Below are 14,177 nucleotides of genomic sequence, written 5' to 3'. Positions count from 1 at the left end.
GAGCCCCCGAAGCGGACAGACCAGGAAAAGGTCAGCGGAGGCGCGAGCCGGGCTCTGGTGTGGGAGCCGCTGCGACTGCGAAGGCGCCGCGGGGCCCAGGGGCCCTCCCCGGCCAAGCCGTCGGACGGAGGGGCCCCGCTGTCTCAAAGGTGAGACAGCCTGCGCGGTGGGAACGGAAGGCACACCACCGCGCGCCCTAAGGAAGACGGGGAAGGAAAAGGAAGCCTCGCCCCAGGAAGTGCCATGGCGGGGGTGGGGGTTGGGGGGGGCCCCTCCCAGCCGCTGCCCCCTTCTGGGCCAGGTCAGGCCAGGCCAGGACCCACCGAGCTCCTCGGTGCTGCTCTCCGTCCGTATTTCAAACCTTCTGACCGTGTCACTTCCTGACCGACAGACCGGCCAGAACAGAGGAGGGTGAGGAAAACGCTGATTAAATTTTGGTTTTAATCTGAACTTGATCATTGGAAAGGACCTTGAAATAGAGATGCTTGAAGTTTTTGTTTAAAATGAGATTAAGGACCAATTTTATTGATGTTGGTTGAGAATGAAACTTATAGTTCACCCAGTTTTAATTTGTAAATTCCTTCCTGCAAAAAACAATTCGCTCTCCCAGTTCCAAACAAGGAGCTGCCACGGTCCCCGTGAGACCTTGGGAAAGCGCCTGCACCCTCTGGGCGCTGCTGTCCCCAGCTGCCCGGCACCAGGCAAGGAGCGCCAGCAGCTGCTGTTCCACTACAGGCCCTGGGGTTCCACCCAACAAAGCAAATGTACTAAAAACGGGAAGGGCACTGTCATAAACCCAAGAAAACGGGTTTAAGGTCCGTATGCTGCAACCTACAAAATACTGAGAGAAACCTAGCAGACCTGCGTATAATGGGCATACTATGCTCACGAGTCAGAAGGCTCAACAGTGTGAGGGTATCGATTCTCCCCCAGACTTTCCGTACGTTTCAATATAATCCCCATCAAACTACAAAGAGGCTTTTGGGCAGCAATCAATAAGCCAATTCTAAAATTTATACGGAAGAGGACCTAAAATAAAACAATTTTTAAAAAGAACAGAGTTGAAGGACTCACACCACCTCATTTCAAGACCTGTTAGAAAGGGAGAGTCACCAAGACCACGCGGCCCGGCCAGAGGGCCAGGGCGGTCAGGAGGAGAGAACAGAGTCCAGGCACCGGCCCGCCCGTGCGTGGTGAAGGTTTTCACTGAAGCTGCAGGGGCGACGGAGTCAACGGAACCGGGAGCCCCTTCAAGAAAAGGCGCTGAAACTACGGCGCATCCACGTGCAGCGGCCGCGCCCTCGACCCCCACCCTGTGCCGCAAGTCAAAATCCCCGGAGAACAAGTGAAAACTTCAGTGGAAGACCTGAAGCTAGGAATTCTACAGGACTACACAGGAGGAGATCTTCGTGACTTTGGGTCAGGCCCAGATTTCTCAAGGACAACGCACAGCAAAAGATCCATAAAAGGAAAAACAGATCAACTGGACGTCATCGAAATGAAAAACTGCTGCTACTGGACAGACACTGCTAAGAGAACGGCAAGTCAAGATGCCAAAGGTAGTGGAAGACTCCACGCAGAACACACAGATCTTACACCAACCCATTAAAGAGGGGAGTGGGCAAAACGTTTAAACAGAGGCTTCACCGAAGACACACACACACACACACACACACAGAGGCAGCAGATGAGAACACGGTAAGATGTTCAATGAGTCATTAGTCATTAAACAAATGGTCTGGGGGGACATCAGACTGAGGAGCGGCCTCTCGAAATGCTATCAAAGGCCTCAGAACTTTCCTACGCAACACCCCGCGACCACCGCGATGCTGGGCCCCGAAGCCCTACCAGCTGACGCGCGGTCTCCCGCAGCGCCTTCTCGTCCTCCACCATGATGGCCATGTCCTTCTGCACGGTCGAGGCCACGACGACGTCCAGCACGTGGGCCTTGGAGGCCATCTTGCAGATCATCTCGTCGTGCGAGAACACGCAGTAGCGGTGAAGCAGGCGGTAGTGCTCCACACACTGTCGGCCTAACGGCAGCTGCGGTCGGACAGAGAAACGTGTGAGCCACCTGCCCCGACTTCCCACGGCTTCTGTTTCACTGTGAGGCGGCCAAGATCGCGCCCGGCCTCGGGCATCGTCGGCGGCTCTCAGGGCAGCTTCCCTGAGGCCCCGGCCCTTTCAGACCTTTGCACCCCCACGATCTGGCACATGAGGTGCCCTCATTAAAAAGTGGCTGAAAAACTCCCAAGCCCGAACGACGCATCGCTGTCCACAACGGGAATCTAACCGGAGCCCCGGCCCGGGAACCAACGGGCCGCTGGTTCGATCCCCAGTCAGAGCACAGGCCTGGGCTGCAGGCCGGGTCCCCGGCAGGGGGCGTGCGAGAGGCAACTACGCATCGACGCTTCTGTCTCTCCCTCTTACCCTCTCTAAAAATAAAGAAAACAAACAAAAAAGATTTAAAAAAATCTGCTTCGGAAAAAAATGACTCCAACTGGAATTATGAATTTACACATTTTCTGAAGCAGCTCTGCTGACCTGGGCGTGGTTAACCTACGAACAGTAACGCTCCGAAGCTGCAACGGAGCAGTTAGTGGTATTCTTGAGAAAAACACCGAAATGAAGTCATAGCTCCTTAGCCTCAACACCACACACTCACACCAGACAGTTCCTTTTAGGTAAATGAAAATATTAATACTATTACAAAAAGTCCTGCTTCCCAAAAATCTAAAACCAAGGCTGTCATTGAAAACCGCCGTGTTTTAGACTGAAGCTCGCGCACGATGGTCTTAAGAGGGCGCCTGCCACCAGGCTGCAGCCAGGCACTGAGCCTCAGCCAAAACGCGCCCCAGCAGACTCTGTCCGTCATCGAGTCCGGCCACAAAGAACAAAGCCGCCAGCCGAACCCAGCAGTGTGCGCGTTAGGACAGGCCGGACGCACAGCTCGGCGCAGCGCCGGGCCGCGGGGCGCCCCCAACGTGCGCATCGGCCCCGGAGCGGCGGCAGGCTGAGCAACCGCACGCGTGACAGGTGCCCGGCACTGCCCGGACTCGGCGCGCAAGGCTCTCGCGGGCACGGCCCGTACCCAGTCCACAGTGCAGAAGTTCACAGCCTCCGCGAAGTTGAAGCCCTGGTTGAAGCCGCTGTGGTAGGCGCGCGGGAACGTGATCACAAACTCCCCAGCACACTGGTTGGTCCGGTAAACCTACGGAGACACACCAGAGGTTTTCAGTGGCATTCTCCCCGAAGACCCTGTGGACACAGGCTATCAGACCATTCTTCCCAAGGGGCAGCTTTCCACCAGTCACCAGTGAGCCAGGGGAGGAGAGGAGAGAACCCCCCCGCCCCAGCAGACCGCAGCGGAGCGGCGCCCTGGCCACCGGGGCTGAGGGGGCTCCAAGGCGGCCTGACACGGCTCGTGCTGCCCGAACTGGGCTGCGTCCCGCGCCAGGACACATCAGAGATGCAGCAGCGGCTGAGGATACTCCACGTTATTAAACCAAAATGGGGTCTCCAAACAACGAAAGAGCTTCCACCCTACTTCAAGCAGCTCCCTCTCCTCGGCCTGGGCCCCGGCTTAGCCTCCCGCCGCCCCCTCAGACCCCGGCTTGTTCGATGCGCACAGATGCACAGGCGGGGCTGTGACTGCCCCACGGTATCAGCCGGATGGGGTTTCCATTCTGTATCCGCGTCAGCGGTTCTCCAACGTCACCCACAGCAGCGTCACCCCGGGGAACTTGTCAGAAATGCAAGTTCTGGAGCTCCACCCACACCAACATCACAGGAAACTCCGGGGGCGAGTGGGCTCGGCCTGTGTTGTAAATGCCCCTCAGAGGCCGATACCAGCCAAAGGAGAAGACCGCCGCCCAGCACACGCGTGAGGCTCCTTCTACAGGGACCGCTTCTCCCCTCCCCCACATCTGCTTCCACGTTCCTCGCACACGTCTGCCCCAGACGTAATCCTTCCTCATCAGAGCTCCGAGTCCTAGTTCAAATGCTGTGGAGCCAGGACTCTCCCGAGTTACTGGGTCGGCCTCCCCCTCGACCCAGACGAGCCACACCGCCCTTCCGAGCCCTGTCTTTTCTCTTCCAGTGTGAGTCCCCGACGGCTCCTAGCAGCCCACTCATCTGAAAGTCCAGAGTCGAATCCCATGGGGCAACTCAATTAATAAAGAGATGGGGTCAGAGATCTCATTTAGGGCAAGAGAGTCCTAACAAATCAGACAGAGCCGTCAGTATGAGGGGGGAATACCAACCACGAGGAGTTGGTGGTACTGTCGTAGTGACTGGTCAGTATTTCCTAAGCTGACGGTCCCTCAAACAAAGTCCTTTCCACCTGCCCCCAACCACTGGCCTATGGACCCAAAAGCATAAAATTCAGGGCACAGCAAGAGCAAGAATTCGGTTGGCACCGGACAGACGTCGTCCAGCCTGACTCAGCTGGGACGGGCTCTGCAACCGCGGCCACGCCCGTGTGGCATCGCCCGCGTGGCATCGCCAGCGTCTCCTCCACAGGGAAGCCGCCACTCGAGCTGGCGTCACTGCGCCGAAGCTCCGGGGCAACGCCGCCAACGGCACCTTTCCGTCCGGAGGGGGAAGCCCTCAGTTCCAAGCTCGAGATCTTGAAACAGGTTCCCTCCTGAAACAAGCCCACGCGGCGGTGAGTGTGACGGCGCCCGGACCGACCGCAGGCGTCGTTCCGGCTCATCGTTCCCCACTCAGGCCGAGAGGGTCCAGCAAATTGCTTTTTCAAGTAGGGACAGAGCGTGAAGGGTTCCAGCGTTAGAGTTTCGGTCTAATCGTAACAGAACCTGGCCTTTCTCGCAGTCATCTTTACTGACAATGACGCGCATTTTTCCAGGCTTTCGTTTTGTTGCACTAAAGTTGCGGGTTTTACACAAAAGCTGTGGAGCAGGGAGGGTGCGGCGGTGACAGCTGCGTGGCCCGAGTGGACGAGAACCCACAGGACCGGACACAAGGAGCGCGGCCCTGAACTGAGGCTGGTAGCAACCTCGTTACCAGTGGCAGCGGAGCAGTCTGTGGTGTCTGAGGGTCCCCAGCGCAACCCGGCACCGACGCGCCCCGAACGGCGCGGCTCCTGCCACGTTGCCCTGCGGGAGACGCGGCCAAGCCCACGCTCCGAGGGGCCCCGGGAGGGGGCAGGGGGCCGGGGGGGCACATACAGGCACTTCGTGCGTCATCAGGGTGTTGGGGTTCATGATGGTCACCAGCTGGTGCAGCAGGTCCGGCTGGGACACGAAGAGCTCCGGGGCCAGCTTCTTCATCACGCTCTCCAGCTGCTCGGCGGCGTAGCCGGGGACGCCGTACCAGGTTTTCGGCTCACCCCTGGGAACACACAATGACAACGTAGTGTCCACAGAGCTTGAGCGTCAACTTTTAGCCGTTTCTTTCCATCACACCCGCTCACAAAGTCACCACCGCGTGGCCACGGCGAAGCCGCTCGCACGGCAGACCGGGCGCGGGAGCAGCCCCGCAGGACCGTCCACCCCGCAGGACCGGGACCTGGACGTGGGGCGGGCGCCTTCCCTTCAGGCAGAAAGTTAGGAGGGGACTTCCCGTCCAGAGGGAGGCTCCCGTCCTCCTCCCACTTCCACCCAGCCCTTCGGGACATGCAGACCCCTGCGATTTCCAAGAGCAACAGGCACCGTGCCAGCTGCGGGACATGTGGCCACGCCACAGACCCGGGGCGGCCGGCCTGTCAGCCACAGGGAAACCACACAGGGACAGACACGCACTCCCGCAGAGCTCTCGCTCTTCAGAGCACTTCACACTGCCCGCCCATGAGCCTCTAACGTCCCCGGGGGCTGGGCCCAGGACAGCCCTTGCTTCCCTGCCGGGACCTGGAGCCCGGGCATGCAGAGCCGCACACGGCCCACGCGACCACCCCCCTCCTCTGTGGGGCGCGCCCTCCGGGTCCTGGTGTGGGGACAGGAGCCGCGCGTCTTCGAACGTGTTTGTGCTCGGAAAAGGAGGGAAACGGAGGGCGGGGGCCAGATGTGGGAAAACGGCTTTGGCCGAAGACTTTGAACGTCAGAAAGTCCAAGCAAGCGTCCCACCCCCCGGCCCCACCAGGATGAGGCCACTCGACGGCCAGCGCAACACGCCGCCGCAGGGAGCCCCGCAGACCGAGGGACGCCACGGCGCCGGCTCTGCGCCCTCCCCCGGACGGCACCGGGGTCCCCGCGGGGAGACCAAGGCGCTGTCACCGTTCCGAGAGCCGAGACAACCCTGACAACCGCATGGACGCCGCCTCCCCTGCCCGGACGCGCGCTGCTCCCCAACACAGCGCGCACGACGTCGGGGGCCCGGGGAGACCCCAGCAGCACCGGCGCACCCCGGCCCCAGCCTGTTGGGGCGCCTGTTCCAGCGTGAGCGACCGGCCGAGGGGAGGACAGCGGGCCTGCGCCCCGCGCTGGCGCCTCACCAGTGCAGGTAGTTGATCGAGTAGCTCCAGTGGTCCTCGATGTGCCAGCAGAACGAAGAGAAGCACATGCCCACGTACAGCCAGGGCAGCTTCATGCCGCATATGTCAGCGGTGATGTGGGCCAGCACCGACTGCTCCATCACGGGCATGTTGTTCAAATTCCAGCCGCTGTCGAGGTACTCCTAGGAGCGCAGAGGCAAAAAGCGTGAAGGCTCGAGCGCGCGAACACTGCACAGAGCTGTTTCAAGAAGACGTGTGAAGGTGGTTCCTTCAAAATAAAAGCGTCAGGTCGGGGGGAGGGAGGGAGAAGCCCCCCCGACGCCGTTTCCGCAGTTCACGCTGCGCGGGCACGTGCAGCACGGGCCTGTCGTGCCTCCTGCTCACGTGGCCGGGCAGGAGCGGGGACGGCACGAGCCGGTTTATGCGAGGTCTGCGGCGTCACAAGTGCGCGGCTGGGGGCCTGGGGGGCCCTGTCCTGAGGCAGGGACAACCAGGAAGAGGGGGCAGAGGGGGGGGCTCCTGGGGGAACGTGGTGGCGTCCCGTTTCCTCCGGAGCCGGGACACGGGTGTGCCAGGCCGCGGCAGTTCATCAGGCCGCACACAGCCCACTAGGCACTTCCGTGTTTCTATGTTAGGTTCCTCGTGTTTTCACTGGGCTTCTGGCCAGGATACGAACAGAAGCCTTCCTAGCAGTCAACTAGGAGGGAAGACCATGGACTCGCACCCTAGCAGTTCAAAGATCAGCAGGTCTGGCGCGGGCTGGCGTGGCTCAGTGGCCTGAGCACCGGCCTGCGAGCCAAAGGCTCGGGGGTTCGATTCCCAGCCAGGGCGCAGGCCCGGGTTGCAGGCCCACGGTCGGGGATGCACAAGAGAGGCAACCAATCGACGTTTCTCTTGCTCATCGATATTTCTCTCCCTCTTTGTCCCTCCCTTCCCCTCCTTCTGAAGATAAATAACATCTTTTTAAAAATGAGAACGAGCACTCTGACCGCCCGGGGAGGGGGGCGATTCCCCACATTGTCACGATGCAGCGGCACAGCTGCGACTAGAATTGCCCTGGGGGCTCTTTGTACTTTTCCTTGAAATAATTAAAAATCCTGTGACTAGGGGTTTTCTGAAAGCAATCATAAATCACTTCCAAACAACCAGATGGAAACTGAGTGAGTAGCCCGAGTTCCAGGCTGCGTCTCTCCTCTGCCGGGAGGCCGCTGCGAGCGCCGCGTCACGGTCACGCCCAGGACGCCAGGACACACCCGCCACCCGCTCCCCTCAGAACGCAGGTGTCTCCCCCGTGCGCCCACCTCTTCCTCCGGGGAGAGTTTGGCCTTCCCATCGCGGACAGGGAAGCCGCTGCCAAACTCCTTCGAGGCGATGTCGGCTCCGTACTCGACGGTGACGTCCTCCTCAATGGTGCTCACCAGCCGCCAAAATTCCTTCTCAACCAGTTCTGTGGGAACCATCTGGAAAGAAAAGAGTAAGGAAGAGAGAGAAATGCATCTTCTCGGACACCAGCTGCCAGCGCCCCACGCGACGGCGGGGGCAGAGGGACAGGAGCCACAGGGCAGTGCCTGCGGAGCGGCATTCCGGGACGCCCCCCCACCGGGACGCCCCCCCGTGACGCCAGGCGCTTCCCCCGTGAACACCGCTTTCCAAAAGGCATCCAGCAACTGGGAGAGGAACCTCAGAGAACTCCTGCCCCCCAGCGCAGCCGGGCCCTGCTGCCGGAGGGCGTCAGGGGAGCGGCGCGCTGGCACTTCTGACCCGCAGATGCCGCTCTGCTCAGAGAGCCAACGTACGGCTTCTGCGTCCGGGGGGCGCCCACCCTCGACACGTGTCCGAGCACAGTGGCCGAGTCCCCCTCCTGATCCGACACTAGGCCTGGCTGAGGACGAAGGGGCAACCGCAGGACAAGGCGGTGCAGCCCGTGAACGAGAGCACAGTCTCTCGTTCGGTATACAAGGCGCCCAGACGCACACATGGGACCTGTGTTTCATCTGACTTGAGTCCAGGAGCAAGTCACACACATGCCCATCCCACAAAGTCCGCATCTTTCACGTAAACTAAACAGCCAACCAGAGATGGAAACGGTCACGTACAAGCCACCAGGACTCGCCAGGCAAACACAGGGGAGATAACACGACGCTCAGAGGGTCAAGGGAATGGAAAAGTCGAACAGAGTACAATCTGCACTTAGGATCCCATTAAACAAACATACATTTGGAGTAACTGGACAGCCAATGCTACTGAAGTCAGGGAAAAGGAGGTCACCCCAAACACCGGGGGGCACCAAAAGGGATACAACAAACAGGCCGGGAGAAAATGGACGCTCCCCCCCCGAGCTCAGCAATCCCCCCGAGAACCTCACCCAGCCAGAAAGTGCAAGGAGCAGGAAGTGTTTGCGGCAGCACTTCCGTAGGGGGGAGAAAAAACACAGCTGACGGGTCCGGGATTAAGGGCAAAACCGTTCAGACGCGGGCGTTCTCACGGGGTGACGGTTAAATGCCCGGCGGAACACGCCAAGCTTCTCAGGGAGCAGAGAGAACGCGAGTAATTCACAACTGTGCAACAGTGTGAGTGTGTCCCCGCCGCGCAGCACGCTCAGGGACACCCGGGGCCGTTCAAGGGTCTCCGTGAGGGTCCCTTTGAATTGCGTCTGCGCAGCTGGAAGGGCTGCCGCGCACTCCGCACACTGCTGCTGTGCGGCCTGCGAGGAGAAGCCTGTTTCTGGAGAAATCAAATGAAAAACGAGGCTGCATTTTGAAGTGTCGGCGGATTTTAACAGCACTAAACAAATGGAAGGTTTTGCCGTGCACGGCGGTGACTGTCAGAGGTGACCACCATCTCAACTTCCTCTCCAGACCCGCCTTTCTCCCAAAGTCATTAAAATCCTCAATCAAAGCAGTACGTATGTACATACGTGGACGGGCATGTTGAAGTAATCAGACTTGAACGCGTCTGCCATTTCCCCAAAAGTTCGGAGGGTGTAGTCCCGGGCTGCTTGCTCAAAGCCAAATGCCTCCTGAGGCTTGCTGCACTCCTGTGCGAGGAACGGGGGATTTGTGTGTGTGTGTGATATATACACGCAAACTACACAGAGGAAAACATGCATATAAAAAAAGCAGATGACTAGAATTGCTTATGTAGTACAATTCCATTCACTTAAAATAGGAAAAAATCTGGATGACTATACATCAAAATATCAACGACGGTTATCTGTGGAGTCTAAAATAACCCTTTCATTTTTAAAGTCATCTCATGTTCCAGAACTTCTGCAGAGCACACCGCGGTGTCCTCAGCGCAGAGAGAATTCCTGGCCCGCGCCCCCCCCGTGCCGAGGGCCTCGCCTCATGGGGACCAAGCCCCGAGAGCAAACCCACAGGCTGCGAGCAGCCCCACACGTACCGACGTCGCCCCGGCTGCTGGGTCTCACCTGAGCCAAACACTTGGGACACCTCCAGTCTCCCTTGGGAACATCGTGCAGGGGCGGGACCAAGCAGAAGGTGTGGTAGCTGTCATCACACCCGTCGCACAAGAGCAGCCGGTCCTCGTCGCTGCCGCTGCCACACAAGAGGCAGACGTACAGGTCCACCTGCAGCCCCCACACGGGCAGAGAACAAAGGGTCACGAGCGCCCGGCGGAGCCTGCGCTGTGCTCGGCACGGGCTGGAGGAGGCGAGGGCCCGGCCCCCCGCCCGGCCCCCCACTCCTCCCCTTCTTCCCTTCCCCGTCCCGGCTGCAGAGCCGGGAGCATCAGCGTGGTTTCTGTTCCAGCCTCCCGCTCATCGGGAGGTGGGCCGGTGGCGCGTGAGCAGTTGTATCCGGCTGGACCCACAACGGCGGCCGCCAGAGCGCAGACGCGGCCGTGCCCCCCGCGCCCCCCGCCGCAGGCCGGCGCACGCGCACTCACGGCGCTGGCGGCTCTCTTCGGTCGGCTCCTGGGCTTCTCCCGCTCGCTTTCCGCGACGCGCTCGTTCTTCTCGACGGGCTCCTGCTTGACGAAGGTCTTCAGCTCTTTCTCTGCAAAAGGGGATCCCAGTTAGCTCTTTCCGCGCTGCCTGCGGCTAGTCCCCTCACCCCCCCCGCCACAGGACACGCTTCCAGGCTCCTTCCCACTTCAGCGGCGGGAGCACCCAGGGCCACTATGTTCAGCAGGTCCCTTCATGATAAAGCGCCAGCTCTCACCCCATTTAAATGCCGGGCGCAGGCGCGCACTTCGGAGGGTGCCGCTCAGGTCTGCACGCTTTTAGAGCAACGTTATATACGGGGGGGGGGGGGGGGGGCCGGAAGTGGGTAAAGGGGGGTAAGTGGCGACGGAGAGAGACCTGGGGTGGTGGGCACACAGCACAGTGTACAGATGATGTCCCAACGAACCGTGCGCTGGAAACCTGTATCATGTTATCAACCAACGTCCCACGAAAAATTTTTAAAAAAAGCAGAACGTACACTGAGGCGCGCCCGTCGCCGGCCCCGCCTGGGAGCGCCCCATCAGGCCCGGCGGGACCCTGACGCCAGGCCAGGCCAGGCCAGGCCAGGCACGCGGCCGCTCCCCTCCTGCTGCCCGGCTCCAAGGCCGGGGGCTGGGCTGCGGGTGCCAGCGGACGAACGACCCTGTGGCCGGCCTTCCGCTGGATGCTTCCCGTCCATTACTTAATCCCTTGCAATAAACCCATTTCAAAGATAAGGAAAAGGACATTAAAGGTTGTCAAGGAATCTAAGGCACACAACCAGCTCGGACGTGGCCGAGCGGGGACGCGATCCCTGCCTTCTGAAGTCACTTCCCGTCACGCTGGGCCGCCTTCGGCCACTCACCAGTCACTAGGAACCAGCGCCCGGGGGTCCTGCCTACGCAGGAGGCAGGGCTTGCCCTCCGAGCCCCGGCCTCCCTCTGACCAGCACTGGGCCGAGGCCAGACAGGCCCAGCCCCCTTCTCGGAAGCAGGTCTGCTGGCCGCCCCCGGACGGACCCGTCGGACGGCCAGGCGAGGGCTCCGCTGCTCCTCAGCAACCACTGCTTTGCAGCGAACGCTCCCAAACCGTATTTCAACCGAGCGGCTAGTGAGCGGCGGCTCAGAGGCTCCAGCGCACGCCCGCCGCGCCTACGCGCCACTTCCCTCCCCTGCTGGTCGACCTCTGATGATTTTATTTCTCAAGGCCCAAGATAACAGGTGCTCCAGTCTTTTCTTAATTAGCAAACAAATCATTGTTTCTACTTGTTTACTTTTTGCTACCTCCCTATGTGCAGATAAACTTTCTTACCATTTTCATACTTTGGAGCCGGGCAGCCCATCCGACGTCTGAGGTTATGAGTCCTGGCTTCCGTTGTCTCTTCTGGTTCTATCTTAATGTTCATGGCCTTAAAAAAAAGTTGTCACGTACATAAGTTATTTTCTTGAAAAACAAATCTCCTGAAGTCCCACTGGAATCTCAAGGGGACTGTAATCCTATGCCCATCCCGATTCATAGGGCGTTCGAAACATCCTCCTCTCGGCTCTACCCTCAGAGCACTACTGTTCAGGGGGCGGGCGAGGAAGCCTAGAAGCTACCAGAGCGCCCCGCACTTCGACGGGTCGGAACACAGGGAAAAGCGGAAGGATCGGGGACAGATGACAGGGGGTCTCACCACCCAGACTCGGCGCAGCCCCGTTGCCCCAGTCCCCGCCTCGGTCCCCATGGGCGCACGCCACAGCCCGGCACGCCTGTTGGGGCCGCGAGCCCCCGCCGCAGGCGGCCGGTGCGTGTCAAACGCGCCGCCACGATCACGTCCTTGTAGTTCTTTCGCTGCACGGTCAGCGACCCCCTGGCACGGCCGCCCTGCGCAGGACGCCCTCAGCACCACCCTCGTCCTTCACGAGTTCTTTTCCGCTTCGAGTGGACATCATTTCTTCGAGTCCTAACCCTCGTTGGGAACGCCCAACAGCACGTGTGGTCTGTGCCGCTGGAGTGTTTCTGGAACCAGACCTGTCGCTCTCCGCCGCTCACGCGTGCGCGCTCAGGGCGTCCGGGGCCGCCAGGCTCTTCCCGGCCCCGGCCAGCACCGCCGCGCGGCGCGAGCGCAGACCCAGGACCGGGGCGCGTCTGAACCACCGAACGGCCAAGATGCGCTCACCCCAGAGCGGCTCCAGACCAGTCACACTGGGACCTGAGCACCCTAACCAACCGGCTCCCGGCAGCCGTGTCCCCGACTCTGAGGCGTCTCCAGTCAGAAGACGCAGCCGCTGCGTCCTTTCCTAGCGCCAATGCACCCAAGTGAGAAACAGTTCTCTTCTCGTATCCATCCCCTTCCTCGGAACCCGAAGCGGCTCGTAGTTTTCCCCCTTACCAGCCATCGCTCAACACCCAGAGGCGGCCCCAGCGGCGACCACGGGCTGCGCCCCCGCTCCCCCAGCAGCGCCCGGGCGGGGTCCCACCGCCTCGGCACCGGTCGGGGCGCAGCGCACGGCGCGCCTCCCCGGCCGCCCCGCACCGAGGAGCCCCACGCACAGCAGGCCGCCTCCCCGCCAGCCCCGCAGGCCCCGGTCTGGCCTCCCTCCAACTTCCACCTCATCTCTTCTGTTCGCCCCACCCCCAGGGCTGCCTAACTCTTTTGTCTCAGCCTCAACGTTTTCCGGAGGTGCTGCCCTCCTTTGGAGAAACCTGAGAAAAACAGCTTTCACCATCTTCTAACTTCTCTGTTTAAAACAATTTCGTTTCAGCAAACACCCCCCAGCTTCCCCTCTCCCGGCCCCGCTCCTCAGCGAGCAGCCTCAGGGGACGACAGGCAGCGGCAAACCCAGCCGCGCCCCATGGACCCCTGCCGGCAGCGAGGCGGCCGTGGGCCCGGGCCGTGAGCCGGGGGCGCGTTCTCGGCCCCCTCGGCCGCCAGCGGCACGCCCCCCCCTCCAACCCAGGCGCTGGTGCAGGCGCGAGGGCCCGCGGGGCGAGCGAGGCGGGGGCGCGCACCTCGGCTCTCATGCGCTTGGCTCGGCGGGCGGGCGGGCACGTCTCCGAGGGCGGCACCGACTGCCGCTGGGGGATGTCGTGGGGCTTGTACTCCTTGTCCTTCGTGTCGGTGGCCAGGTGCGGCTTCTGCAGGCACTACAAACAAAACAGAAGGGTTCTGGTGACTCGTCCCTCTTTGCAATAACAGGAAATTTCACTGCATTTCTAAAAGCCAACATTCATGTTCATACATAACACATCTGCGATTTTTAAAATCTAAACACAAAGACAACTTTGCAGCTGTTCATCATACACACACGCACAACAGGTTCTAGGTGGCACCTGCCCCCCCCACTAAATACAGCAGCTTTTCTTCCCATGTTTTTAAAATACTTTATTTCTTTATCTAGAGAAGGTAAAGGAGGGAGGAAGAGAAGCACCAATGTGAGAGAAATAGCAATGGTTGCCTCTCGCCCGGCCCCAGCTGGGGACCTGGCCCGCAGCCCAGGCCGCGGCCCCGAGCAGGTAGGTACTGAACTGGCGACCCTTCGGCTGCAGGCGATGCCCAGCCCACTGGGCCTCCCCAGCCAGGGCTGCTCGTCCAGCAGGGGACCCTGTGCCCCTGGCCCTGCGCGGCCGCAGGGGAGGCTGCCGGGGACACACGTGTAGGGCGCCTGTTCGTAGGAGGGGCACGGGCTCTGGGCCCCCGGGACAATGGCCCCATGTTCCTGTTGGGTGTGTTGTAAACGGGGGGCCATTTCTTTGGGCTCCCTGCTCTGAGCACACCCCCTGCCATTCTCTGAACGAGTG

At 60.8% G+C, this 14,177-nt stretch overlaps 1 protein-coding gene and 1 non-coding gene across 2 annotated transcripts in view; both read right to left on the bottom strand.

The window, feature by feature from the left end:
* The window catches only part of KDM5B (lysine demethylase 5B), a 47,717-nt gene that overhangs the window by 14,869 nt on the left and 18,671 nt on the right, over window positions 1-14,177 (bottom strand). The window contains exons 5-14 of the mRNA XM_054576511.1: window positions 13,389-13,523; window positions 11,706-11,802; window positions 10,358-10,467; window positions 9,882-10,040; window positions 9,369-9,488; window positions 7,753-7,911; window positions 6,452-6,633; window positions 5,190-5,352; window positions 3,092-3,211; window positions 1,849-2,043 (exon numbers count right to left, since the gene is read on the bottom strand). Of these exons, the coding sequence (XP_054432486.1) occupies window positions 1,849-2,043; window positions 3,092-3,211; window positions 5,190-5,352; window positions 6,452-6,633; window positions 7,753-7,911; window positions 9,369-9,488; window positions 9,882-10,040; window positions 10,358-10,467; window positions 11,706-11,802; window positions 13,389-13,523 (1,440 nt within the window). The remainder of the gene's footprint in view (window positions 1-1,848; window positions 2,044-3,091; window positions 3,212-5,189; window positions 5,353-6,451; window positions 6,634-7,752; window positions 7,912-9,368; window positions 9,489-9,881; window positions 10,041-10,357; window positions 10,468-11,705; window positions 11,803-13,388; window positions 13,524-14,177) is intronic.
* LOC129073100 (small nucleolar RNA SNORA11) lies at window positions 14,029-14,156 on the bottom strand. Its single transcript, XR_008529409.1, has one exon. It is a non-coding gene; the product is annotated as a small nucleolar RNA SNORA11 (small nucleolar RNA).

The sequence above is a fragment of the Pteronotus mesoamericanus genome, unplaced genomic scaffold (assembly GCF_021234165.1).
Source record: "Pteronotus mesoamericanus isolate MK-2021 breed Mesoamerican mustached bat unplaced genomic scaffold, CSHL_Meso_final contig_347, whole genome shotgun sequence".
NCBI lineage: Eukaryota > Metazoa > Chordata > Mammalia > Chiroptera > Mormoopidae > Pteronotus > Pteronotus mesoamericanus.
The sequence above is the reverse complement of the archived record's forward strand: the minus strand, read 5'-3'. Positions and strand labels throughout refer to the sequence as shown.